Source organism: Lucilia cuprina, chromosome 6, assembly GCF_022045245.1.
Source record: "Lucilia cuprina isolate Lc7/37 chromosome 6, ASM2204524v1, whole genome shotgun sequence".
In the NCBI taxonomy this organism is placed as follows: domain Eukaryota; kingdom Metazoa; phylum Arthropoda; class Insecta; order Diptera; family Calliphoridae; genus Lucilia; species Lucilia cuprina.
The window spans coordinates 2,191,375-2,219,273 of record NC_060954.1 but is presented as its reverse complement, the minus strand read 5'-3'; the positions used below and the strand labels follow the sequence as shown (position 1 = coordinate 2,219,273).

The 27,899-nt window shown below is 29.6% G+C and overlaps 6 protein-coding genes across 8 annotated transcripts in view; 1 reads left to right on the top strand and 5 right to left on the bottom strand.

Annotated features, from left to right (window-relative positions):
* The window catches only part of LOC111677390 (synaptic vesicular amine transporter), a 30,243-nt gene extending 26,748 nt beyond the window's left edge, over nucleotides 1–3,495 (top strand). For 2 of the 3 annotated variants that reach the window (XM_046953763.1, XM_046953762.1), the window contains exons 5-8: nucleotides 543–601; nucleotides 676–1,044; nucleotides 1,112–1,338; nucleotides 1,404–1,840. In XM_046953763.1, the coding sequence (XP_046809719.1) occupies nucleotides 543–601; nucleotides 676–1,044; nucleotides 1,112–1,338; nucleotides 1,404–1,820 (1,072 nt within the window). In that variant the 3' untranslated portion in view covers nucleotides 1,821–1,840. Of the gene's footprint in view, nucleotides 1–542; nucleotides 602–675; nucleotides 1,045–1,111; nucleotides 1,339–1,403; nucleotides 1,841–3,391 lie in introns of those variants that run through there. The other variant, XM_046953764.1, reaches the window with a different exon arrangement.
* A 310-nt stretch (nucleotides 3,496–3,805) lies between these two features.
* LOC111677397 (probable serine/threonine-protein kinase DDB_G0276461) lies at nucleotides 3,806–6,617 on the bottom strand. The gene is made up of 2 exons (XM_046955025.1): nucleotides 6,496–6,617; nucleotides 3,806–6,434 (listed from the first exon to the last, which is right to left on the bottom strand). Exons 1-2 carry the CDS (start codon nucleotides 6,521–6,523, stop codon nucleotides 5,071–5,073), a joined length of 1,392 nt encoding a protein of 463 aa, XP_046810981.1. The 5' UTR covers nucleotides 6,524–6,617; the 3' UTR covers nucleotides 3,806–5,070.
* Nucleotides 6,618–14,518: 7,901 nt separating this feature from the next.
* LOC111677385 (protein lin-54 homolog) lies at nucleotides 14,519–22,382 on the bottom strand. Its single transcript, XM_023438493.2, has 4 exons — nucleotides 22,040–22,382; nucleotides 16,438–18,796; nucleotides 15,076–15,218; nucleotides 14,519–15,013 (listed from the first exon to the last, which is right to left on the bottom strand). Exons 1-4 carry the CDS (start codon nucleotides 22,059–22,061, stop codon nucleotides 14,577–14,579), a joined length of 2,961 nt encoding a protein of 986 aa, XP_023294261.2. The 5' UTR covers nucleotides 22,062–22,382; the 3' UTR covers nucleotides 14,519–14,576.
* Nucleotides 19,451–21,462, bottom strand: LOC111677386 (elongation factor Tu). The gene is made up of 2 exons (XM_023438494.2): nucleotides 21,311–21,462; nucleotides 19,451–21,251 (listed from the first exon to the last, which is right to left on the bottom strand). The coding sequence occupies exon 2, from the start codon at nucleotides 21,210–21,212 to the stop codon at nucleotides 19,749–19,751; it is 1,464 nt and encodes a 487-aa protein (XP_023294262.1). The 5' UTR covers nucleotides 21,213–21,251; nucleotides 21,311–21,462; the 3' UTR covers nucleotides 19,451–19,748.
* Nucleotides 22,383–23,216: 834 nt separating the features above from the next.
* LOC111677387 (guanylate kinase-associated protein mars) lies at nucleotides 23,217–26,947 on the bottom strand. Its single transcript, XM_023438495.2, has 3 exons — nucleotides 26,357–26,947; nucleotides 23,704–26,113; nucleotides 23,217–23,638 (listed from the first exon to the last, which is right to left on the bottom strand). Exons 1-3 carry the CDS (start codon nucleotides 26,843–26,845, stop codon nucleotides 23,556–23,558), a joined length of 2,982 nt encoding a protein of 993 aa, XP_023294263.2. The 5' UTR covers nucleotides 26,846–26,947; the 3' UTR covers nucleotides 23,217–23,555.
* A 413-nt stretch (nucleotides 26,948–27,360) lies between these two features.
* Nucleotides 27,361–27,892, bottom strand: LOC111677389 (cytochrome c oxidase assembly factor 5). Its single transcript, XM_023438497.2, has 3 exons — nucleotides 27,698–27,892; nucleotides 27,546–27,641; nucleotides 27,361–27,491 (listed from the first exon to the last, which is right to left on the bottom strand). The coding sequence occupies exons 1-3, from the start codon at nucleotides 27,800–27,802 to the stop codon at nucleotides 27,450–27,452; spliced, it is 243 nt and encodes an 80-aa protein (XP_023294265.1). The 5' UTR covers nucleotides 27,803–27,892; the 3' UTR covers nucleotides 27,361–27,449.
* Nucleotides 27,893–27,899: the final 7 nt, after the last annotated feature.

Below are 27,899 nucleotides of genomic sequence, written 5' to 3'. Positions count from 1 at the left end.
AAACTAGACTATAGTCAAGACAATAGACTGGACTAGAGTTCAGACTTTAGCTTAAACTATAGACTAGATTTTAGTCCATATTACAAACTAGACTATAGTTCAAACTATAGTCCATTCTATAGATTAGACTAAAGTCCCTACTATGGACTATATATCAGTCTAAAATCCATAATATAGCCTAGACTATAGTCCATAGTAGTACAGACTAAAACTATTTTAATTCTAGTCTATAAACAAGACTTTAGTCATTAACTTTAGGTTAAACTACAGTATAGATTTTAGTCATTATAAACTAGACTATAGTTCAGACTATAGTCCATACTATAGACTAGACTATAGTCCATACTATAGACTAGACTATAGTCCATACTATAGTCTATAGTCCATAGTAAGAGCAGACAATAGACTAAACTTCAGTTCAGACTTTAAACTAAACTATAGTCCAGACTATAGACTAGATTATTGTCCAGACTGTAGAATAGACTGTACTCATTTGTCACTCTTTTTTGATAATGAAAAAAACTCTCTTTTCTCATCTTCAGAATTGGTTATAGTATTCCCATGTTTGCCGGTTTCGTTATTATGTTTGTATCCACAATAAGTAAGTCTCTACCGAAAATGTATATATTGAAACCCATAAACTATCTTTATTAAACACTTTTTCTCCCTTCTTAGTCTTTGCTTTTGGACGCTCATATTTGGTGCTGTTTATCGCTCGTGCTTTACAAGGTATTGGTTCGTCTTGCAGTTCTGTCTCTGGCATGGGTATGTTAGCCGATCGTTATACGGATGATAAAGAACGTGGCAATGCTATGGGTATAGCATTGGGTGGTTTAGCTCTGGGTGTTTTAATTGGTCCACCATTTGGTGGTATAATGTATGAGTTTATAGGCAAATCGGCACCATTTCTAGTACTTTCCGTATTGGCTTTGGGTGATGGTCTGCTGCAATTGTTTATGCTGCAACCTTCGATACAGAAAGCAGAAACAGAACCACCCACTTTAAAGGCCTTAATATCGGATCCTTATATATTGATTGCAGCTGGTGGGTTTTGCTTAATTTTAATTGATAATTTTATACTATTTTGGTAATTTTGTTTGAACTATTCAAGGTTCTATTACTTTTGCCAATATGGGTATTGCTATGCTGGAACCTTCATTACCCTTATGGATGGTTGATAACATGGGCTCTAGCCGCTGGGAACAGGGTGTAGCTTTTCTACCGGCCTCTATAAGTTATTTGGTAGGTACCAATCTGTTTGGTCCTCTGGGCCATAAGATTGGCAGATGGTTTGCCGCCTGTTTAGGTTTAGTAATAATAGGAGGTTGTTTGATAATGGTAAGTGGTCACGCCTTGTTTATAAAAAAAATCAAATTTTTAAATAATTTTCTTTATCTTTACAGATTCCCATGGCTACTTCCATTACCCATTTGATTATACCCAATGCTGGTCTTGGCTTTGCCATTGGTATGGTTGATTCTTCTATGATGCCCGAATTAGGTTATTTAGTGGATATACGTCATTCGGCTGTTTATGGTAGTGTTTATGCTCTCGGTGATGTGGCTTTCTGTATGGGTTTTGCCGTAGGTCCCGCCCTAAGTGGTACTCTGGTAAAAACTATTGGTTTTGAATGGATGTTATTCGGTATTGCTATATTGTGTTTCCTGTATGCTCCGCTGCTAACACTGCTCAAGAATCCTCCAACTCGAGAAGAAAAGAAGGTTGGTAGTGTTGATGATGTAACGGCTGTACAAGCAACCAGTCCTGCCATTTTACAAGATGGCCTTGTAAATACTGCTTATGAAAGTGAAAGGCTTTAAGATTTTTTTATAATTTTGTATTTTTTCATATTTTTACTTTTAGTTGTTTAATTTTGTTAATTTTAAGTAAATTTCTTTAGTTTAATTAATTAAAATTTTGTAAAAAAAATATTTAAAATTATTTCTTTATTTTCTGTAAAATTTTTGTAAACATATAATTTTGAAAGTTTGTATGTTTTTATACATGAGATTTTTCTTTTCAATTTCCTTATAATTTTGTCTTAATTTTGTAATGAAATTGTGAAAAAAGTAATTTAAAATTCATTAAAAAAATATTTTATTTATATTTAATTCTTTTATTTGAGAATTTTATTTTTAAGTTTTTATTAATAGTTTTTTCAGCACTTTTTAAATTTTTAAAATTTAGTTTTTTTTATAAAATTATAATTTTTTTATTATTTTATTAATAAATAGTTTTAAAAATGTGTCTGTTTATAAAATTTAAAAAAAATTTTGTTTATTTTTTGTTGTTGTAAAATTATAAAGACAATGAAGAATAATATCAGTTAGATCTAGACTATATACACTATACTTTAGTTCAGATTATAAACTGAATAATAGTGCAGACTATATACAACATTATAGACTAGAATGTAATACAGACATAGAGTAGACTACAGTTTAGACAATAGACTCAAATATAGTTTATATACTAGGTTATAGTCTGGACGATATTATGGTCTAAAGTCCGGACTATAACTTTATTTTTTAGTTTGATCTAGTCTTTAGTTCGGACAAAACTAGACCTTAATGCTAACAGTAGATTCAGACTATAGACTAGACTACAGTCCAGACTGTATTCTAACCTATAGTCAAGTCTTTAGTTTGGTATATAGTCGAGACTTTAGTTCGGACTAGACTAGACCTTGGTGCAGACAATAGATTGCATTATATAACACTATATGGACTTGACTATAATTCAGACTATAGATTAGACTATAATGTACATTAGAATATAGTCCCGATTATATTCTCCTATATAGTCGAGTCTTTAGTTCAAACTAGACTAGATCTTGGTGCAGGCAATAAGTTTACACTATAGTCCAGACTATAGACTAGACAAGAGTCCACTCAATTGATTCGAGTATTATCTAGATTATAGATTAGACTATAATGCAAATTACAGTCCAGATTATACAGGCCTATCACAGAATTCCATTCCGATCGAAAATGGAATTAACTTTTCTTATTTTCTTTTTCAATAAAGGAAAATTACATCTTTTTCGGAATGAATCCAATAACGCAGATTGTAGTCCAGACTATTAACAATTTTAAAGTATAGACTATCGATTATATTTCAGACTATCTCTAGTCTATTGTTCAGACTAGATTAAAGACTATACTAAAGACAAGACCAGATCATAGTATAGACTATAGACTAGACTAAATTCCAGACTGTATAATAAAATTTAGTTTAGTCTTTAGTCCAGACTATAGTAGACTAAATTGTAGTCCACACTATAGAATAGTCAATCGATTTTGTAGATTACATTCTAGTTCTGACTTAAGCCTCGCCTTACACTACTTAATATTTCGTTTCCTAAATCTAATCTCTACAATTCTCTTTTCAGTCCCTCATCATTGGCGAACGACCAGCGGTACGTTATGTTACATATCAAAATTACGATGATGACGAATAATTATATCTCTCTCTGGCTAACGATTCTCAATAAAATAAAAAAACTAACGATAAAAACTACGACTCTACGAAAAAAAATAAAACTATAATGAAAAAATCTCAAAAAAAAACTACTCAACCAATAATATCAGAAATATCATATGAAAAATTTATTATTTTTTGGTTAAAAAGCTTTTGATGTTTTTTTTCAAATTTCATTTTATTACTTGTTATTGATATTTAAAAAAATATTTCACTATTTATTAAAATTATTAAAAAAAAGCAAATGGTTTTAAACAGAAAAACCACAAAAATTTACAAAAAAAAAAAAATTAAAATATAGTTCGTTCAAGCGGGTGTTATTAAAAATATATATAAAAACAAATCCCAATCCAAAAAAATGCCCTTTCTAAAAATCTTATAGTTTTTTTGTTTAAATTTATGAAAAGTTTTAAAATATTTTCAAATTTAAAAGTTTTTACTCGGTTTTAAAGTATAGACTTCTTTATTCGAATCTAAAAAGTTTTGTTTCAACTTGAATAATAACCCATTGTCCCATTTTTAGTTTAAACGGTTTAAAATATAATAAAACTTTTCATATTCGTAACATATTTTAGTTCTCAGCGAAATCGGAGTGATTTTACTCCGAAATTTTTTGTTATACTTTTAAATGAAAATTTTTTTAGTTTACTTTTTTAAATTTTATTAAAAACCTTTATAAAATCTATAATTTTATAAAAAAAACTAGATGCTTTACAACATGTTTAAGCATCTTTTAAAGGAGTTTTCAGAATTGAAAATTCCTACTCCCAGTAAGGAAAATTGTTGTCAATGTAACCACTGGAATTGAGATGAGTCAATATTTTTTTCTAAAAATCAGAAATTTAAATGAAAATTACAAAAGTTTCAAAAAGAGAAAAAAATGTATAATATATTTTCAGAAATGTTTAAAATTGTTGATATATTATTATATTAACATGTCTTAACATTTGTTAGACATAATTATGTCAGGCAGTTACACTTGTTGTTCTACTTTCAAACTATTGAAAAATGTAGACATAGTCCAGAGTATAGAATAGAGATTACAGTTTAGACTATAGAAAAGACTGTAGACTATGGAACGAAATTGACTAATTTATAGACTATAGTCTGTATTGGTTGTAGTCCTGACTATAGAATAGACTATATAGAATAGACTATAAACTATAGTTTATAGTTCATAGAATATAATGTTGTCCAAACTTTAGAATAGACTCTTTTATTGACTATAGTGTAGACCTTAGTGCAGACTATAGTCTAGATTTTAGTATAGTTTGTAGACTGTAGTCCAGACTATAGAATAAACTCAAGTCTAGACTGTAGTCCAAGTTATATATACTATATAGACTCTGATCTAAACATCAAAATAGACTCTTATAAACTATAGTGTAAACCTTAGCGCATACTATAGTCTAGATTTAAGTCCAGACTATACTCTAGACTGTAGTCCAGACTCTAGAATAAAGTCTATTCTATACTGACTATATAAACTATATGTAAGGACTAAATTTTAGACTAAACTTTTGGCTAGATTATTAAACTCACTATAGTCCTAAAATGTGTTAAACGTAAATCTGTCAAATCGTTAATAACTTAAATTTTCAATAATTTCAATTTATCGGCAAAAACATTGATGTTCACATTTAGCGGTAATTTTAACGAACTACGCATTCTCAAGGGGGCCGTGGGCTTGAAGTCACATCTGTTCGCAGCCGCAGTGTGCAGATTATGTATGGAGGACTCTAAAGAAGATTGTCTCTTGCAATTATATTTCTTCGATAATGAAGGCTTTATCTCATAGGGGTTTGAATTTAAAAGTTTAGATCCCTTATTAACCGAGACATAAGGACTGCTGCTATATAAATTATTATTACTACAACTAGAGCCTTTTGATTTAGCTTTACAATCGTAGACTTTCAAATTATCTTTAGGTTTATGAAAAGAATTCTCTTGGCCATATAAGGAACTATGCTGAGAACGGGGGCTATTGGTTTTTAAGGGTATTAAACTGGGAAAACGTTCATTTAATTTATTGTTTTGAGAGCTGGTAGATTTCTTAGGAATTTGACCGTGAGACTGATAAATAGAAGTTAATTGTTTAGCACGTTCATTAGATGACATTCTTAAATTGGATTTGGTTTCTGATTTTACCGAGAATTTAGACAATTTTTTGTCTATAACAAAGCTTTGCGATGCATTCAATCGGCTTTTGTTTTGTAGCGAATTGTAAGAGTTTCGTTTTTGAGGTTCATTTAAATTTCTATATATAGAATCGGTCTCTATTTTGATATTAACACTATCTTGTAAAGATGTATTGTCTAAACTTTTGATGTTTATATTGATTTCACAACCCGAACTAAGGCTGCGTCTACTACGATTGACAATATTTGTTAGATCACGTGTTGAAGAAGCCAAAGATTGATGAGCCCTGTTAGAGGTGTTTGGTTTGGTAGAATCCGATTTGCAACAATTTCTTACCGAGGCTTGAGAAGAATTTCGGAGAATATTATAATTGATGTTGGGACAAGTTAAATTATAAGTTTTAGTTGAAGTTAAGGGAATATCTTGGTCTTTGCCATAATATAAATTCAAAACTTTACTTTCATGAGAACTTTTTTTGGATCCTGCTGCTGGTTCTTGTAGAAATTTTCTTCTGCGATATTCTTGAAATTTACTTAAATTTAAAGTTCTCTCTTCGTTTGTTAAATGACTTGTAGTGGGTCCATTAGAATTCTTTGTAGAGGGAAAATTCTGATTATAAAAATAGGTTTGACATTTCTTTGAAGTGTCTGCTTGCTGGATAACTCTTGGCTGTACAGCTGCTATGGGAAATGTGGGCCTATCGGCATAACGAAAGTTATAGGATTGAATTTTGAAGGGATCTCTTTCAAATGGATCGCTAGTCTTTGAGCGTTTTGTTATACAATTCGAAGCCAATTGAAAATTTCCCAAAGTGACTGAAGAATGGACATTTTTAATAAATTATATTGTTAATTAATTTTAATATAAAAAACTTACAAACATTTCTGCCACGATTTAAACTCATTGTAAATTTTTATAAAGATTTTTTCTGATATTATAAAGAATTTGGAAATTATTAAATTTTAACTAAAAAAAAATTTTAAGAAAATTGATTTTTGTGTTTTGAAATTTTAAAAAATTCCCTTTAATAATATAACAGGGTTTGAAAAATTTTCATTTTTTAAAAACTTATTGAAACATGTTACAAATTTGAGTGGAGCAAAGATGACACGAGGGGTTTTTTTATCATGAAGACAAAAAGACCCTGGTAAAAATTTTCCTTTTAACAAATCAATTTATAAATTAAACTATAATTAAAACTTTTAAAATAGCAATATTTTAAAGTTTAAATTTTGTTTTGTTTATAACTGTTATTAATTATAAATATAAAAATTATATAGAAAATTTAGATAAATAATAATGTAATATTTGCTTTAATGCACAAGTTATCTGACACAAAAAAGGGAATAAAGTAGTTTTAGTAATAAATTATTTATAAAAAAAAATATTTAAATATATAATTAATTATTGTGCTTAATATACATATTTAAATTTATATAAAATTTAAAAAGAAAATTGTTTAAAAAGTTACTAATATTAAGATTTTTAAAGTATTTTCTAAGCAAAAATTTGAATGGCTGCAAATTTTTGTTAAAGAAAATACAAATTTAAATTTTAAAATCTTTTTGAATTCTTTAAGAGAAATTACAAGATTATTCGTAATATTTTATGGCGGCTCGAAGGACCATATTTATAAAAAGAGTTTCAAGAGTAATCTAAAGATTCGAGAGAAAACAAAAGTTTCATCTCAATTCTATCAAGTTTAGTTCAAAATTGTTCCTGTATACTAACTTCGGCTGGAAGGACCATTTAGTTTATGGAAGAAATCGAAAATTTTTTCTTAATTTTTTTTAAATTCTGAAAAAAAATTTAGCAAATTTAAAGAATTTTTATGAAATTTTGGAAAATATTTATGAATTCTTAATTATTTTTACTTCTGCTCGATTAAAAAGTTTAATTACAATTTAATTTATTTTATGAAAGTAATCAAAAGACTTTTCTTAATAATTTTCAAATTTTATAATTTATAATTCCTGTTTATTAAAGCTCGAAGGATCAAATTTAGAAAAAGTTTAGAAAATTGTAAAATTCTTAGTTTCATTAAAAACATTCGATTCTTTACTTTAACTTGAAGTAGCGAAAATATTTTGAAATGTTCAAGAAACTATCTCTAAAGAATCTCTTCCATCATCTGGTTTCAATTCAAAACTTTAAGCAAATAACTTTTAAAGGATTTCTGGTCTTTTAAATTCTCTAAAAAATCATGATTTGAAATCTGCTTTTTTGAAATTAAGATTTGGAATGTTTAAAGAAAACCTTTAATAAAAACTTGAAAAAACCTTAAGACTTTCATTGAAAAGACCAATTTTCAATTAAGAATATCTTCTTTCGTTATTATTAAGACTCAAAGGACCAAATTAAAAAAAAAAAAAACTAAAAAAACTAAATAGAAAAATTTTAAAATATTTTAATTTTTCTATTCGAATCAATGACTTTAATCTGTTTTTCTTTTTAATTACAAAAAAAGTTTTGAAATGTTAAAGAAAAATATTTCTAAAGAATCTAGAAATGTTTTTACAGAAAGGACCGCACACTTCCTCTAGCTTCTGGAGGTTTCTGGCCTTTGACTTTAAATTCTTTGAACAATAATATGTTCATCATTTGAAATGCTAAAACTTTAGACTGAAGGACCATTTTGTTTTAAACAAAGATTTTGAAATGTTTAAGAAAGAGTTCTTGAAAAATATGTTGCCGAAAACCTTAAGCCTTTGACTGAAAGGACTATAGTTTTCCAATTTTCTATTTAGAATATCTTCTTCCGTTTTTATTAAGGCTCGATTTTCTTATTCCGGGCCCTAGATTCTTAATTTCATTATATCATATTAAACGAATGGTATCAGTCTCATGAAGGGTCCACCGAGAGGAAAAGGACCATATACTTCATCTTCTGGAGGTTTCTAGACTTTTTCTTTAAATTCATTTAACAATAGTTTATTTATGATTTGAAATACTTCGGCACGAAAGGCCACAAAGTTCTTCGAGAAACTTGAAAAAATAAATGTTGCTAAAAAGCTTTTTATTTATTGCCTTCGGCTGGTAGGGCCATAGACTTCACTTTTTCGTTTCCAATTCATTTATTTATGCTTTGAAATGCTGAAATTTTGGCTTAAAGTATCAATTGTTTAAACAAAGTTCTTCTAGAAACCTGAAAAAATTAATATTGCTAACAATTTTTATATTTATAGCCTTCGGCTGGAAGGACCATAGTCTTCACTTTTCAGATTTCAAATTACAAACATAACACAAAGTGCTATGTAACATTTTGTTCTTAAACTCTGTCAGCAATAAGTTCTTTTAAAATCTTGAGAAAAAATGTTGCTGAAAATTTTTAAATATATAGCCTTCGGCTGGTAGGACCATAGTCATCACGTTTTAGATTCCAATTTACAAATATAACACAAAGTGCTAACAACATTTTGCTCTAAAATCCTGCCCATAAGAATAACTTTTTATACAGTTTGTAGAATTTTAGTAACAGATTTTAAACTGAAATTTTTGGGCTGGAAGGACCATTTTCTTAAAATTTTAAAATATTTATTTGAAAGATTTTTTAAACAATTTTCTTTTAAAAGTAAATATAAAAACTATTAAAAGTAAATATAAAAACTATATAAAATAGTATTGTACTTTAAATCCTTTATAAAATAACAATGACATTTATTAGAAACAAAAAATAAAAATAAAAACAATTTACAGTTTAACCGTGTTTAATGTAAATTTGGGTTAAATTTGCAAAACCAAAGTTGAAAAGCAAACATTTGTAGTTGAAAGCAGGTATTTAATAAAAGTTATATTACAAAAATTGTACATAATAAAATAGCTGAAATACTTGCTGATATTTAGAAAAAAAAAACAAAATAATAATTGACAAAAAAAAAGAAAAAATTGATGTAGTAGAACGTTTCTGTTTAAATTATGAACAAGAATTGCCACAAAAATGCAATCATTATTATAATATTTAAATAATTTAATAAAAAGCTTATGTACAGGGTAATTATTTAAAGAAAAACTAAAAAAGTTTAAATGCTTTTCAAGTTATAACTAAAAAAAATCAAAAACTAAATTAAAATAATTTAAAATATATAAAAAATCATTAAAAACGATTTTAGATCGTTAATGAGTATTATTGTGTGAATTAGACAATATAAGTTTAAAAGTATTATACAAAAAATATATAAATATATAAATATATATATAAATAAATGGCTATTTAAACTATATTATTAAATATTATAAAAAACATATTTGCACATAATCAAAAATAAAAAGCTGGTATGGGGTCAAACACACTATTCACTGATATAAACTTAATCAAACTTATTTCAACTATATATTAACTAAAACATTAACTATAACTATATTTATAACTAAACTAAAGGATAAAAATAAATATTTTTAGTTTTTAAGATCTCTTTGTGACCAAATATTATTAAACTTTAACATTTAAAACTTAAAACTTTATAACAAGAAAAGAAAAAATTCCTGAAAAAAATATTTGAAGAGAAAAAAAAAATTGTTTTGCATTTGAGCATAATAGTCAAAAATATTTACTTAAATACTATAAAAACTTAATTAAATAATATTATAACTTTATAAAATAGCTTTTACATATATTATTACAACAAAAACAAAAACATTATATAAATATAATTACAATGGAAGAAACCACTTTGACATTAACAAAAAAAGTTATTTGAAAACGTTTGAAAATAAAAAACAAAAAAAAAACATTAAAAGGAAACCCTTAACAAAAGCAACTAAATTAAAATATTTATATAAAAATTTATTAAGTAATTAAATGTATTTTGAAATAACCTTAATATTATAGATTTTTAAGAATTTATAAATGGAATTAATAACTTAAAACATAAAAATCATTAATATGGTTTAAATTTAAAATGAAATTAAATACGTTGTTGGTGAATAAAACTGAGCTACACTCAAAAAAAAAAAATATATTGATCGCTATTATTATTTTTAACTTAAAGTAATGGTAAGCTATAACAAAGTATTTAAAACATTTCGAAGGACCATTTTAAAACCAACATGAAAAACTGCTGCATAACGATCTTAACTTCGTTTTTGTAAGTTGTTATGGCATTTACACTAGGTCCACACTTGAAATCCCTTTTTTGGGAAACTTTTGATTTACTATAAGAGAGAAAGAATATGATTCATATCTCTCGCGGTAAGAAGTTTCTCGTACTCGGAAACTTGTTATGTTTTGTTGTTGTAACAGCTAAAATTCAATTATGGTCTGAAATGCTAAAAGTTCGGCTTAAAGGACCATTTTTTAAACAAAGTTCTTCTAGAAACCTGAAAAATAAATGTTGCTGAAAATTTTTATATTTATAGCCTTGTAACAGCTGTTCATAAATCCATTGGACAGAGTGAAGTGAAGGGTTGGCTGAGCAGTTAAATATGTGGTGGGTGTCATGAGGGACCTGACCACATGCAGGACATTCGTTGGGGACGTCAGGGTATATACGTGACCAGTAGGCATTGAGCCCGTTCCTCCATCCCGATCTTAGTTGTGCCAGAACTATTCTTGTTTTTCGCGGCAGGTTTTCTTCCGTGTCTGCTAGGGGAGGTGCGACTGCGGAATTTATAGTTTCTCTGTTAATGTCGTTCAAAGCTGCCGAATACGAGGACTGATCCAGTGAATCCTGCACATATCTGCATATGTTTTCCTCGTATATACGAAGGTCCTTCCTGACATGCCTGGGTGGGGGGGGTATCTTACTGTGTGATGTTAAAAATTGTGATGACTTCTACGATGGCATCCCAGGAGGAACTGTTTGGTCAACATGACATTATGTTCCTTGACTGGGAGGACCTTCGTTTTCTCGTGCAGGTGATGTTCCGAAGTAATTTGTAGGCAGCCCGTTACAATCCTTAGGGCGGTATTTTGGCAGCTTTGAATTTTTCTCCACTGGGTATCACTGAGCGAAGGTGACCACACTGGAGCAGCATAATTAATCACTGACCGACCAATCGTTTTATACATAGCCAACAAGGTTTCTTTTTCCATACCCCAAGTGCAGCCGGCTAGCGCTTTGAGGACCTTGTTTTTACTTCGCAACTTGTGCGTGATTGCAGGGTAGTGAGCTGAGGAAGTGGGAGGTGCACGTTACAGGTTACGCTTCGTTATTCTTCTCACTTGTACAACAACAAATCAGGTCTAAGTGACGGAGCATCGAATCGAAATGCAGAATATCAAAGTTGGCAATCGGAGCATATTTTGATTTGAATTGAAATGTCGAATAGGCGTAATTATAATTAACTATAGTTAATCAAAACTTTAAAATATTGGAAACTTTAACTTAAAGTTCTCTTAAGAAATAACTTCTGAAAAAAAACCTTTAAAGTTAAGTGAAGGACAACAGTTTCAAAACATTCAAGAAAAAAATATATTAAAAAACTATACTTGAATTTCCGAGAGAGTTTTATCTTCTACAGTTTCTATATAAAAGCGTATTTTTTATATAATTTCTATAGAGAAATGTCTACTTTAGACCATTTCCTATAAAAAAAGTGTCTTCTTTATTCAGTTTTCAATAAAAAAAATATCTTGTTTACACAATTTCTATAGAAAAGAGTCTTATCTTCTATAGTTTCTACTTTAGACAATTTCTATAGAGAAATGTCTACTTTAGACAGTATCCTCTAGAAAAGTGTCTTCTTTATTCAGTTTTTAATAGAAAAATATCTTCTTTATACAATTTCTATAGAAAAACACCTTCTCTATACAATATTCTACAGAAAAATTTCTTTTTTATACAATTTCCTATAGAAAACTTTCTTATTTATATAATTTTGAATAGAAAAGTATCTTCTTTTTAAAATTTCTATAGAAAAGACTCTTCTGTATAAAATTTTCTAAAGAATGGTGTTTTCTTTCGACAATTTCTGTAGAATAGTATTTTCTTTATACAGTTTCTATGGAAATTTGTAATTTTCATAAAATTTTCTATACAAAAGTCTCCATTATACTACTTTTTATAGAAAAGTTTCTTCTTTAGACAATTTTCTATAAAAAAATGTCTTCTTCATACACTTTTCTGTAGAAAAGTGTATTTTTTATTCAATTTTCTACAAAAAGTGTGTTTTTTATATAATATTCTATAGAAAAGGTTCTTCTTTATACCATTTTCCATAGAAAAGTGTCTTTTTATACAATTTTCTATAGAAAGTATTTTTTTATAAAATTAGTCTTCTTTATACAATTTACTTTAGAAAATGTTCTTCTTTATAAAATTTTCTACAAAAAGTTTGTTCTTTACACAATTTTCTATAGGAAAATGTCTTCTTTGTACATTTTGCTATAGAAAGCTGTCTTCTTTATAAAATTTTCTACAGAAAAGTGACTTCTTTTTAAAATTCTCTATTTATTTTTAATGTGATTTTCTATAGAAAAGTCTGTTCTTTATACAATTTTCTGCAGAAAAGTGTATTCTTTACACAATTTTCTATAGAAGTGTCTTCTTTTTATAATTTTCTATAGAAAAGTTTCTTCTTTATACAATTTTCTAAAGAAAGATGTCTTTCATACAGTTTTCTGTAGAAAAGTGTCTTTATTACAAAATTTTCTATAGAAAAAGTGTCTTCTTTATACAATTCTCTATAGAAAGGTATCTTCTTTATACAATTTTCTATAGGAATAGGAACTTTCTGGACAATTTGTCTTCTTTATGAAATGTTTTATAAAGAAATTGTTTTTACAAAATTTTATATAGAAGAGTTTCTTCTTTTGTCAAATTTCTATATAAAAATGTGTCTTCACTATACATTTCTTTTATGAATTGTTTTCTTTTGAAATTTTCCAAAGAAAACTGTCTTTTTTATAAAACTTCTATAGAAAAATTTCTTCTTTATAAAATATTCTTTAGAAAAGTGTCTTCGTTATAAAAGTTTCTAAAGAAAAATTCTTCTTTATACAATTTTCTATAGAAAACATTTTTCAATCTTATATCTCCTATAGAAGTGTCTTCATTAGACTCTACAGAAGAGTTTTCTTTTATTATATATTATTTTTTCAATTAAACATTTTCTTTATTCAACTTTATATATTTTTATTAAAATATTTTACGTTTTAATTTTATACATTTATAATAAAAGTAGTATATGGTATTGTATATTAACTTAACTTCTAAAGAAAATTAGAACCAAAAACATAAGAAAGCTTTAATAAATTGCCTTTAAACAAAGTGATTATTAAAACAGTAATCGCAAGAAATAAAAAATAGAACGACATAAAAGTCAAGTTAATTTATTAAATTCTTAAAACTAAAAAAAAAGAGAAAACAATTGAAAAATAAACAAAATAAAATGTTTTAAACAAAAGCCTAAAATAAAGCAAAAGCTTAAAAGAAGCAATAATCAAATCATTTATTAGCAAACTTTCAAAAAGTTTTTTTTTAATTAGAACAAAATTATTTAAAAGTTTTAAGAGAGTTTTTTGTTTATTATTATTATATTATATATGTACAGTTAGTTAGAGATTATAAATAGTATATTATATAGTTCTTTATTAGTTAGTAGATTTAGATTTTAATAAAACGTAAACATTTTTAAAAATGTTAAACATTGTGGGTCAAAAAAAAAAAAACTTTATGTCGTTAGTAAAAATTTAAGCAAATTTTAAAAATAACATTTTGAATTTGTTAAAATTCTCAAAATATTTTTACAAACAAAATTAAATTTACATTATAAGCCAGATTAAACATCTTTAAAATATATGTGACATTATTGCCAAATTTTACAATTTTAAAATATTATATTAAAAAAAAAAAACTTAGCAAACAGTTTTCTTTTCCTAAAGGCAGCTCATTAACCAATGTTAAAAGGCCTTCTGCTTTTAAATAATAATAACTAGCTTACTTTGTATGTTATATTTGTATATATATATTCTGTATGTATTTAACATCTTTACAATATTTGATATCGTTTTTAAACACTTAATCTTGTGCATAACTATTATCTGAAGTGCGTATTGAAAAGTCAATAATTTCTACCAAACAACGACCCAATTCTTCCATAACCATTTTCTCTGTTTGATACGCTGGTAAATTATTCTTTTCACATTCATCCGCCTGCGTTATCATGCACTGTATGGTGGCATCGATTACTTCTTGAGTTATAAAATTACACTGTTGTCCCTCTAGAGTGGGTGAAACGGCACCAGTATCATAATTACTAACCGATTTGGTTTCTTTCTTTTCCGCTTTAATCGATATACCCGGTAAAGTACCACTTAAATCTCTTTGCGTTTTATCATAGCTACGCTTTAGGGACATACTATCAGCATTTGAGCCACCCATTGCTATAGTGGCCATAATTTTAGGATCTATGGGATCCATATCCAAATCTGGACGATCTTCAACATTACGACAGCCTGTAGGAAGTTTTAAATGTTACATAATATCTTATTTTATTTACTCTTATCCTTGTACTTACCCACACATTTGCAGTTTGAACTGCAGGGTATCTTAGCTTCATAACATTCACAATAGTTTTTCAAACATCCCGAACGTTTGCAGTTACATCCTTTATTATGTAAACGCATATCGGCTTGATCTCTTGATGATGTAATTTTTGGCCTGAGTATAAACAAAAGAATATATAAATTTGTTTTATTTTTTTCTAACATTTACTTTGGAAGAAAAATTATTACATTTCTTTTCTTGACAGAAGCACTTTAAATAAGTTAATCACTCACAGTGTACTTTGTTTTTGACTTTTGAAATTTGAAATTTTGCAGTATGGCAACACTGTAAGTTATCGATTAGTTAGGATTGTTCGTTGCCATATAGAAAAAGTGCCACCTAGAGAATGTATCATAAGGCAGCCTGGTTCTTATTTTCTAGATAAAAGTATCTTTTTTAAACAATTTCCTTTTGAAATGTGTGTTCATTAAACAGATTCCTTTAGAAAATTGACTTCTTTACACATTAATCTATAGAAAATTGTTTTCTTTATACATTTTTCTATAGAAAATTGTCTTCTTTACACATTTTTCTATAGAAAAGTGTCTTCTATACAGCTTTTTTCACAGAACAGTGTTTTCTTTATACTTTTTTTAAAGAAAAAGTGACTTCTATAGACAATTTTCTATTGAATTGAATCTTCTTTAAATACTTTTATATAGAAAAGTTACTTTTGTACACTAACATCCCTTTTTTCTATAGATAAGTGTAGTTTTTACTCATTTTTTATAGAAACGTGTCTTCTTTACAGATAGTTCTATAGAAAGAGTTTTTCTACAGAAGACTCTATTTTTTACACATTTTTCTACAGCAAAGTGTCTGCTGTACATTTACTACAGAAAATATTCCTTTTCCACATGTTTCTATAGAAATGTATTTTCTTTACACATGTTTCTATAGAAAAGAGTCTTCTTTACACATTTTTCTACAGAAAACTTTCTTATTTAAACAATTTTCTAAAGAAAAATGACTTCTATAGACAATTTTCAAAGAACAATGTCTTTAAATAATTTTCTATAGAAAAGTTTCTTCTTTAAACTATTTTCTATAGCAAAGTGAATTCTTGTTTCTTCGTTAAGCAATTTTTTATAGAAAAGTTTCTTCTTTATGCATTTTTCTATCGAAAAGTGACTTTACACATTTTTATATAGAAATGTAGCTTTTTAACAAATTCTTCTATAAAAAATAACTTTTTTACACAATTTTCTATAAAAAAGTTTGTTCTTTTAAAAGATTCCCAAAGAAAAGTTTCTTTAGCAAACTGCCTTCTCTGACTCTAAGACCCTACAATTGTAAAATCGTATTTATTTCATATTTTTACTTCCGTACTCACTTAAAAGCATTTGGATTCCTTTCCAAACAAGTCTTAATGGCCCGCTGACGTTCATCTTCATTTTCTAAATTATTAAAGCAATCCTTACACGTACAATCCTGACAAAATTCTCCATTGGCAAAACAGTCACAATATAATTTCAAACATTGTGATTTACTACAATTACAATGTTTACGACGTACACCACCCACCATGGGATCCATTGAATCGTTTTCATCCTCAGCCACAGCAGAATTGTGTTGTGCCGCAGATGACTCGATATTACTAGCAGTGGTTGAATTAGAATCTGCTGGTTCTTCTTTAATTTGTATGGGGATTATATAGCCAGATGAGGAGGCTATAGCTATATTAGATTTTGTGGTGTTTTGAGATGTTGCAGACTGTTGTTGCTTTTTCAGTTGTAGCAATTTTTGCTGCTGTTGTAGAAGTTGTTGTTTATTTATTAAAGGTTTAGCAATGCCCGCAGCTTTATTTGTTGTAGTGTTGGTAGCTGATGATGAGGAAGCTGCTGTTGCAGATGTGGTTTGATTGTTAGTTTTTAAAACACTATAGAGTTTGGGATTGGTTTTTTGGTCTATTGATGAGGGCTTTAGTACGGTATACAATTTATTGCCATTTTGTGTTACTTGTTTTATCTTTACCATACCGCTGTTGCCGCTGCTACTGCTGGTTGTATTGGCGCTAATAGCTGTGGTGGGTAAGGTAATGCGTCCTGGTTGTTGTATGCTATTATTAAGAATTTTTGGTTGTGATTGACTGGAAACGACTACAACTCGATTATTTGGTGTTGGTTTTTTGATTTCCGGTGGTCCGGCATTATCTGTCGTGTTGGTAATTCGTTGTATTTCTGTATTTATTTCGGATATTTTATGTTTTCTTATTATAGTCTGATTACTGTTGGAGTTATTATTGCTGTTTGTTAAATTCGCAGAAGTGTTTTTAATTAAAGACTGCTGCTGCTGCACAGGAGAATTTTTGTTTTTATCCTCATTTAAAGACTTGATGGTGGGCACTGTGACTATGGTTTTCTGTACCTTAGAAGTCAAGAAATCCGTATTACTGCCACTAGAGTTATCTTTCTTTTGAGTTACCACCAATTTTGTACCAGCTTTTTGTACCAAAGTAAATTTTTGCGGCAAAGAATTTAAAATTTTTACCGGCTGATTAGATGTTGTTGTGGTATTTACTGTTTTTGTAGCTGCCGTTGCAGTAGAAGTAACAGAGGTCGATGCTGTGGTATTTAAGCTTTTGGCGGGCACCTTTGTATTGGGTAAAACACGCACATATTGTACACCTATTTTACCGGGTATTTGTATGGCATGTATTTGTCCTGAACCAGTAGTAGAGGTATTAAGCGTACCCGCTCCGGCGGTTGTTGTAACCGTTTGTGGTTTGGGAGATAATTTGACAATGTTCTGATTAGATACTATAATTTGTTTGCCACCCGAAGCCTGCACAACTATTGGCTTTGATTTGTTTGAATCATTTACTTGCCCACTAGCAGAGGATGTGGCTGTCATAGGTTTTACCACAGTTCTGACTCCGGTTAAAGCATTTGTGGTGATTGTTTTAGCCATGGATGTTACAGTGCCTGTTGCATCTGTAGGCTTAATAGTGCCCTTTATAATAACCTGTCCTCCTGCCGATGAGATGATTTTCTTACCCGCCAAACTAGTGGGTGACAGTGTTAAGGTGGTATTTTTGCCATTTGCTCCTGTTGTGCTAGTTTTTATGGGTACATAACTACCATCTGCTGTACGTAGTACTTGTATGGTCACTGGTTTAGAATTGTTACCCCCTAAAGTAGATGTTTTTGCCACATTTGTGGTAGTACCACCCGTTGCCTTGATATTACCAGCTGTTGGTGTTTTTTGTATGTAAATTATTTGACCATTTGAAGTCCGTACCGCTGTTTTACCAGCCATCGTGCCAGTATTTCCTCCCACAACTTTTGGTGTTAATTTAATGGACGAATTTGTGGGTATTTGTGTTGCAGTTTTTGGTAAAACATTCTTGGTATTTAATAAAACTGGTGTTGTATTTGTGTTGCCACCATTATTTTTAACCACCTGGGTAAAAGTGCTCGGACTATTGCCCAATTTGACAGCATGCGTTCGTACGGGTGTTAATGTTTTCGTTCCACTCGATATGGCTATGGAGGTGTTGAGAGTTTTTTGCATAGTGGGTGGTTTTTTAGGTCCCGGCGTATTGAGCGTATCATCTGTACGATTTTTTCGTTCATTATCCATTTCCAAGATGTCATCATCAAAACTTGTTTTATTTGTTTTCTTTATGGGTGAGGCATCTAAAAGATCATCAAAGCTTAATTCGGGTAACGCCGAAGAATCGTCTAGAGAATCTAAAATTAATGTTTAAAGTAAATTTAAATAGAAAATTAAAAAAAAATTATATTTTATTGGAATTTTTAATGAAAAACTTTCGCTTTTTTCGAGAAAAATGGATTATTTGAGGAAAATTTAATTTTTAGTAAAAAACTTAATTTTAATAACAAAAAAATTAGATTTTTAGTAGAAATTAAATTTTTAATAAAAATTGGCTTTTTAGTGAAAAACTAGTTTCTTAGTGATTTTTTAATTTTGTTTTTAAGAAAAAATTTTATTTTTAGTAAAAAATTTAATGTTATTAAAAGTTTTTCTTTTATACAATGTTCTCTTTGAACAGTTTTCTATAGAAAAATGTCTTCCTTTAACATTTTTCTATAAAAACGTGTATTCTTTTAACAGTTTTCTATGAAAAAATGTCTCCTTTTAACAGTTTTCTATATTAAAGTTTGATCGTTTAAGATCGTCTTCTTTAGCTTTTCTTATTTGATCAGTTTTCTATACAAAATCTTCTTAATTGCACAATTCTCTATAGAACCGTTTCTTCGTGATATATTTGCTATAACATTCTCTTCATTTTCAATTGCTTCACTTAATTTCAAAATTTCAAAATCACAACTTCAATAAACACATACTTATCCCTCAGTTACATTGTTAATAAAACATGCGAGTTAGATTTTCTGTTTGTTTAAATTTTTATTTTAATTTCACAAAGAAAGAAAAAATAATTCAATTATTACTTAATATAAAGAAATAATAATAAAAAAACGTTTCTATTGTTTAGAGCCCCAGAAAAATTAAGGCCAACGCGTAACATACCACACAAATGCTGCTATTAAAAAACGTAAATTTAACAATTGCCAATAGGAAATAATTCGTTTTTACAACAATTTTAAAAAATTAAAAGAAAAAAAAAGTAATTTGTAAATTCTTATATTATGGATAAGTTTTATTTACTACTCTTAAGATTTACTTTTTAGCCACTTGTTTCTTCTCACGTGCCTTTTTGCCTTCAGTCAAAGAAGCACGTTCGCTTTCGGACAAAGGTGGCAAAACTTTAGTAACAACACCGGTACCCAAGGTAAGATTACCATCACGCAAGGTGAAACGTTGACCCTGTTCCAAAACCATGGGACGTATTAAACGTAAAATAAGTTTGGTATCTTCACCGGGCATAACCATTTCTTTGTCGGGTATTTGAACTTGCACAGCACAATCCCAGGTACGTGAGAACATTTGCAATTGAATGAAAGACATGAAGGGTTTAGTACGACCACCTTCTTCTTTAGCCAAGATATAAACTTGAGCTTCCAATTGATCGAGAGCCTTAACACTGCCGGGTTTACACATAACCATACCACGTTTGATATCATCACGTTTAACACCTCTGACAAGAGCGCCCAATTGATCACCAGCTTGAGCTTCATCCAAAATTTGATGGAACATTTCAACACCGGTAACAGTAGATTTTAATACCTTATTGTAGCCTACGAATTCACATTCCATGCCCTTCTTGACAACACCTCTCTCTAAACGACCAGTAACCACAGTACCACGTCCAGGAATGGAGTAAACATTTTCTACGGGCAACAAGAAGGGTTTGTCCAATTCACGAGCTGGGGTGGGGATGAAGTTATCAACTTCATGCAACAATTTCAAAATGGCTTCAGAGCCAATTTCGGGTCTCTTATCTTCCAAGGCACACAAGGCTGAACCCTTAATCACGGGAATGTTATCACCATCATAACCCATTTCAGACAATAATTCACGGATTTCCATTTCTACTAAATCAACCATTTCTTGATCGGCAGCATCGACTTTATTAATGAACACAACAATGTGATTAATGCCAATTTGCTTAGCCAACAATAAATGTTCTCTGGTTTGAGGCATAGCACCGTCTGTAGCGGCTACTACTAAAATAGCGCCATCCATTTGGGCAGTACCAGTAATCATGTTTTTAATGTAATCAGCATGACCGGGACAATCGGTGTGGCCATAATGACGGTTCTCAGTTTGATATTCAACATGAGCTACATTAATAGTAATACCACGAGCCTTTTCTTCGGGGGCATTATCGATTTCATTGTATTTCTTACTTTCGGCCAATTGTTTGTCAGCCAATACCTTGGTAATGGCAGCAGTTAAGGTGGTTTTACCGTGATCTACATGACCAATAGTACCAACATTGCAGTGAGGCTTAGTACGTTCGAACACCTTCTTTTCGTTGGCATATTCACGAACAAATTGCTGGAATCCTTGAGTGGTGGCAGACATGGGAGTAAAACGTTGCAATTGCAACAAGGCAGCTGGTGTACCTTGGGACAAGCGCACCAAACGGGCAGTGCTAAGAGCACGACGTACCGAAGAACATCTGCCCAATACTGAAGAGGTCACACCGCTAGCTTGACATACCGCACGCAATGCAGACATGATGCCGGATTATAGTTTTACTTGTGAATTAAACCAGAACTAAGGAAAAATAATAATATTCAATTGACTTCCTTTATAACAAATATAATTTAACTTACCAATAATATAATCTTTTATTAATTTCCAGAAAATTTTTTAATTTTCTTAGACGATTCACAAAGAATGCAGGCAATTGCGTAAAACTAACCCTCAAAATGTGCAAAGAAAAATGTCAAATTGAAAATATCCCAACATATGATTATATTTAGCCACACTGTTTATTTTTCTTATAAAAAAGGAAATTTTTTCAGTGTGGCATAGCTAATTTAAACATAATATGGCAACACCGTTTCAATAAAAGAAAAAATTGGAGGCAATGAGTGTATGATAAAAACATTATGGTATTTTTAGGAAAATTTAACAAAATTCTTAGATTTTACTTGGACTTTCCTAAAAGAATTAGCAAAAATCATGTTAAATATAGTTATAGGTTTTTAATATAAACTATTCAAACATTTACGAAAAATCCCGTTAACAAAAACGTACATTGGCCGTTGGCAATTGTATGAGCCTAATGTGCCAGCAACAAAATGTCTTTTTCCATTAAAAGTTATTGCTTTGCATATTATTTAATTAAATTTTAATAAAAACTATCTAAATTGCTATATAATAAACAATTAACTAAAAACTAATTGAGAGCATACGTATATTTTTGTTTTACACCATGCCTTAGACAAACGTTCGCCCAGTTTGTTGGTACAGGCAACAACAATCAGCAATTGAAAATTCAATTTGAAATCCAAATGCAAAGCTTTCCAAAAAGTAACCATAAATATGCCAACACTTACCCATATTATCACTGATATCCATTGTTGGTAACTTCTTGAGAGGATTTTCTTCAAATTATGTTTTATATTAATGGGAAAAATTGCAATTTATTGTAAAAAAAAAAGTTCACCAAATTGGTAAGTAAACACTGCACAGCACTACTACGACAATTTATGGGAGATTAACACCACAAAATAGGCGCGTTATTTTACCAAAAGTCCAAAGAGTTTTTACACTTTTCACTTAAGCACTAAATCTTGTTCCACTTATTATAGTTTTAACACATTTTACTTAAATATATTTTGAATAAAATTTCAAATTAAAATTTTTTTGCTGTATTCTGCGTTATCGTGTGTAGAAGGAAATTTTTCATTTATTATTGAAATGGATTTTTTTTGCTTTGATGACATTCGTGTAAGAAGAAAAACAGAGTTGTATTTTTGTATTTGTTACATCAAGGTTGGCACTACTGTCAGTGGAATGTGAGACAGGAACAAGGGAAATTTTTTTGTTTTCTAATTTTAAATGAAATTTAGTAAATAAAAATTTAAAAAAATAACATGTATAACGTTAAAGAAAAATAAAATCAAACTTATATAGCAGTTTAATTTAATAAATATTTTATAAAACATACAGGATTTGTTGCTTTTCTACTTTTATAGGGGTTTAAAGCACAGAGTTGTATTTGAATGCTTGAAGATTTTTTTCAATTACACATAAAAGTAATTTAATTAAAATTTCTTAATTTGTGATGTCGTATTAGATAATATAGTTATGTAATATGTTGCTAAACAAAATTATTAGTGGGTTTAAAAAGATACAAAAATCGGATTTTAAATAAATAATCAGATTTTTTTACAAAATGAATTTTTAGTAAAAAATCTAATATTTAGTAGAAAATTAAATTATTCATTAATTTCTGTAGTAAATATTTAATTTTTTAATGGGATTTAATGAAGACATTTGAATTTTTAATAAAAAATTAATTTTTTTTTGTGAAAATTTTGATTTTACTTTTAGTAAAAAATGAATTTTGAATCAAAAATCCAGTTTTTTGTAAAACAAATATATGTAGTATAAAATCGATTTTTTATAAAATTATATTCTAAAACTAAAGCATGTTTGCAATAATTCCAACCCAGAGAATTTTATACAAAAAGTAACTACAGCATAAACTTATAATTTAAACGATTTATTAAAATTTTGTTAAATTAATCTTTATTGAAAAAAGTACAATATGTAATATAAAAAACACAGACAGCGATTTAAATATATAGAAAAACAAAAAAAAAATAACAAATTAATCGTTACTTTATGATTTAACAATTACTTTTTCACAAACACACACACATATGTATATACTTGTAAATGCAGTTTGTAATTAAGTAAAATCCTTAAGAATAAAAGTAAACGACTTGTTATTCCAATATGATGATAGGTCAAGATTTAAAAACGCAACAGTTAACATAATAAAAGTATTAAAAAATATAATAAAATAATAAAAAAATTATTATACAAATGAAGTATAGGCCGATATTATTTAGAAGGTATAACAATTTCGCAGGAAGGACGCAAACGTACTTTACGATTGCGCAATGTTAAAGTACGCTGGGGTTCATCTAAAATACAAGAAAAGGAATATTAAAAAGTAAAACTTTTAAACATGAAAATGTTTATAGTTTACCTTCATCAACCCTTTGCGCCAAATCTTCCTCATGTGACTCATTGGCCTCATTGTCGCCGTTATCACCATTCAATTGATCATCTTCGTTGATGAGAAAATTAAATTTTTTCACTCGCAACTTTTCATTGAATATAACATTGCGTAGTCTGCTTTTGGCTGTACCAGGAGTTTTAAGTATAGATTTACGTCCTGTAGGCACTGGTGAATGTTGCGGTGATGTATTGAAATTGGTTTGGCTGGAAGTGGGTTGCTCTTCTTGTCCCACAGTAAAAATACCATTTACAGCCATTACAGTCTCCTTTATACCGACTTTATCCAAAGAATTTCTCATGGGTGATTGGGGATTTATACTCATGCGTCTTGAGTTGCCGTTTATTAACACAGATTTCCTTAAATCCAAAGATGATTGCATATTATCCAAAGTCTCATTGAACTTTTCTATATGCTTAAGCAATTTAGGGGAATCCTGGGAAGTTTTACGCTGTATCATTGAATTCCTGCGATTGGGAGAGGAAACTGAAATTACCGTCGCTGCAGGAGAGAAATATTTACGATCTTTTACTACTATTGATAAACGACGCGTTTGACTACTATCCATAGATTTGCGTGGTGTGGAATTATTACTGTTGCCAGAACGTCTTGGATTCTGTTTGGATGGTGTTAGTACCACATCTTCATTACAACCATTCGGTTGATTTCTGTTTTTACGCTTTTCTGCCTGCATTTTACGCAACATTTGCTGCAATGCAGAACTGGGTTTGGCTTTAGTAGCTGGAGCTGCCTTGGCTTTCTTTACTTTTGTTAAATTTTTTTTGATTTTAGGTTTCGCTTCTTCGGGATCTATCCAATCATTCAATTTCCAACGATTTAAATTATCAAAACGCTTCTCCAAATTATCAACTTGCAATCCCAACATGGACCAAAAGCCCTCCAAGTCCACTGCGGTTATAGGTTTAGTGTCTTCACTACCATCATACTCCACGGCACCAATACCGGTAGCACCTGCTTCGCAGCGATCAATTAAACCCTTAAATTGCATAAATTTTTTACTTGTCAAGAGACGTGTTTGACCAATGGTAACATTGATCATGTCTTCAACATTTTCAATTTGTAGTTTCTCCAGATTTTCATTCTTATAGGCCTCCCAAATGTCACATTGCTGGTGGAGTCTATCAATTTCATCTTGTAATTGTTTGCGGAAATAACGCACAGCTTCCAGGGTTCTACGCACCTCAACTGAGTATTTGGGTGATTTGAGAGGACTAGTACTGACCGTAGTCGCATCATTATCTTCAGATGGATTTTGTAAATAAATACTATTGCGTTTTTCTTTCTCCTTTTTTAAGCTAACTTTACCACGGGTAACACTAACGAAGGGACTTAAATAATTGGCGGGTTTTTCTTCTGGTTTAGATTTTATAGGTGTTTTTTCGTCTACAGCTGGGGTTTCTACCAGCGTCTTATTTTCTTCATCAGACAAATCATTAGACTTTGCTGTTGGTGGATTTTCTTTAACTTGTTCAATTTCCTCCGCATCATTGTCCGATACATTGGGAGCTTCGGAGTATCTTATAAAATTAAACTTTTTAACAGTATGAGCCCTTTTTGGCGAAGTTTCTATGGGACTTATGCCATTATCTTCCAAGTTCTCTAAATTGTGGCTAGAATTTCTTAACTTAGTTGAGGTGACAAACTCTTCGAACGGATTTAGTGTGAAATCTTTTGGAGTTTGTATAACCATATCTTCTGCCAAAGGTTTATTGTTGATGTTGTTGTTGTTTTTAAATAAACTTAGAATTTCTTTACCATTTACCTGAACATTGGGTACATTCAATTTCTTGGAAGTATTTAACGGTTTTTTGGCCTTTAAATTTTGAGCCAAACGTGCTCCTCCAGCTTTTAAAGGAGATTTTTTTGTTTGCTTATTAGTTTCTAGACGTTTTGTAGCTAAATTTCTGGCTTTAGCTGCAGCCCCTGTTTGCCTATTGGTGGTAGTTGTTGTAGGTTCTGGTTTCTTTACAACCGCCTTTGTTTTAGGAGCTGGTGGTGGTGGCATTTTTAAAACTCGAGGCTTTAGTGTAGACCTTAGTGTAGGCAATGTCGCAGTGGCTGTTTTTGTTTCTAAAGTTGGTTTAGTAGTAGAGTTCTTTTTAACCACAGGTTTTGGTTTATCTACTGGAGTTTTCGTTTGTAATTTATTGACAGCTTTTGCAGAATTTGCGGCAGCAACATTTGGTGTTTTGTTTGAATTTAATATTCGTGTGTGTAAATTTGTCGGCAATGCTTTGCGGACAATTGGAAATTTGTTTTTTAATTTGTCATTTGTTTCCTTTGGTTTTCTTGGTGGTGTGGGTACTACTGTGTAAATTGACTGTCTGCCTTTAAGAATAGGTTTGTTAATGGGTTCAGCCTAAAAAACGGAATTTTGTTTTAATTTTGTAAAATTTTAAGTGGATTTTAATTTAATCTTTTAAAAATACATCTTAATTTAGTTCTGTTATAGCTAATTTATAGTGGATTTGCTATTCGGTATTAGTTTAATCCTAGATCAGTAAATTAGTCAGTAAAGTTTAACAAATCTTACATGAGTATATACCAGTGTCATATCAATTGTTTAAAAGCAAAAATATATTTTTAAAACATATTTAAATACCTTTTCATTTGGTTTTTGGCTCTTAAGCCCCGTTGGCGGTCGAAAACCATCATGATGTCCTTTGGGCACTATAGAACAAGTCGCAGACGCTTGTTTGCCACCACTATTAACAGCCGATATGAATGGCTTCTTTTTATTAACCCCCTCTTGTTGAGTTTTTGCATTTTTCTTCTTGTCCATCCATTCGGCGAAGCGTTTCAAAAAAGCCTCCTGCTTTTTTAATTTCTCTGGGTTGTTTGTATTACACACTAATTTGGCTAAACGTGTAGAATTCGGATTATCTGTTTGGTTTTCATTCTCCTTATCGTCTGGACATAGGGGAATTAGAATTTCTTTATGCCTTACTGGACTAACTGAAATATTTCTTGAATTTTGAAAACGATCTCTTCTCTGCTTGATGCGATTGGCTTCCTGCAATCTACGATTTTCTCTTTTGTGATGAGGTGTCTGAGAATGCATCTCATGGTATAAACTTTTATGGAAATCCATATTAAATTATTTTTTATTTAAGTTGATTTTTATTTAAAACACAAAATATATTTTGTTGATGCCGCCTGGGATATAAATGGCGGTTCGTTTTTTTCTGCTATCAAATTTCCCTTGCAAAGGAATTTTAAATTGACTAATTGTCAAACAAACAGCAGTGTTGTATTTTTTTGCAATAAAAAACGGGGTTGTTAAACGTTTAAGGATGCCATATTAATTGTACTATTTGATCAAGAATAAATTAGGAATATCAGATAATTGGAACATTCGGAGAAAAAATCAAATATAAAATGTTGATTAAAAAACTGCCTAAAAGTTTAATACTTGAATTGTCAATTTTAAAATGAAAAAGGATTAGCATCGTGATGATTTTTATAAGATGTGCTACTACGAAAAAAATTTAGACAATCATAGAATATATTATAAAAGAACTGGTCCAAAAATTTAATTTAAAAAATCCCTGCCAATTACAAATGCCTTTTTCTTCCAGTATCGCTTATTATTAATAAAAACACTTATTTTTAATATTAAAGAAACAATTTATTTAACCCTATAAGTTTATGACTGACAGAAATGATGACTTATTAACAAACTCAAATGATAAACCTTAATAGCCTTTACGACCCCTGAAACGCATACGATTGTCCAGCTGTAATGATATTAATTATTATCAGTGTACAGAATTTATTAAAAATCAACTTACTATAGATCTTTTACACTCAAAAAAGGTATTACGTAGAATTTGACATTCTTCAGGCACCAAGTTAGCTTGCAAACATTCCCTGGGTGTCCTCTTGTCCTAAAATATCATCATAACAATTATTTAACTTGTTACAAGCACCCAATGATATTTACCTTTTTGCAGCAATCACTTTCTAATAAGCACATTTTCAAATCGGCTCGTACCCCAGCACAGGCAGTATTATCAGCCAATTTTTCGTTTTCCTCATAGTGCATCATTTTGAAATGATTTTATTTATTTATTTTTTATACAAATAGTTGGAATCCAGTGGACGCTATAACCAAAATTACCGAAAACCATATGATTCATTAAGAT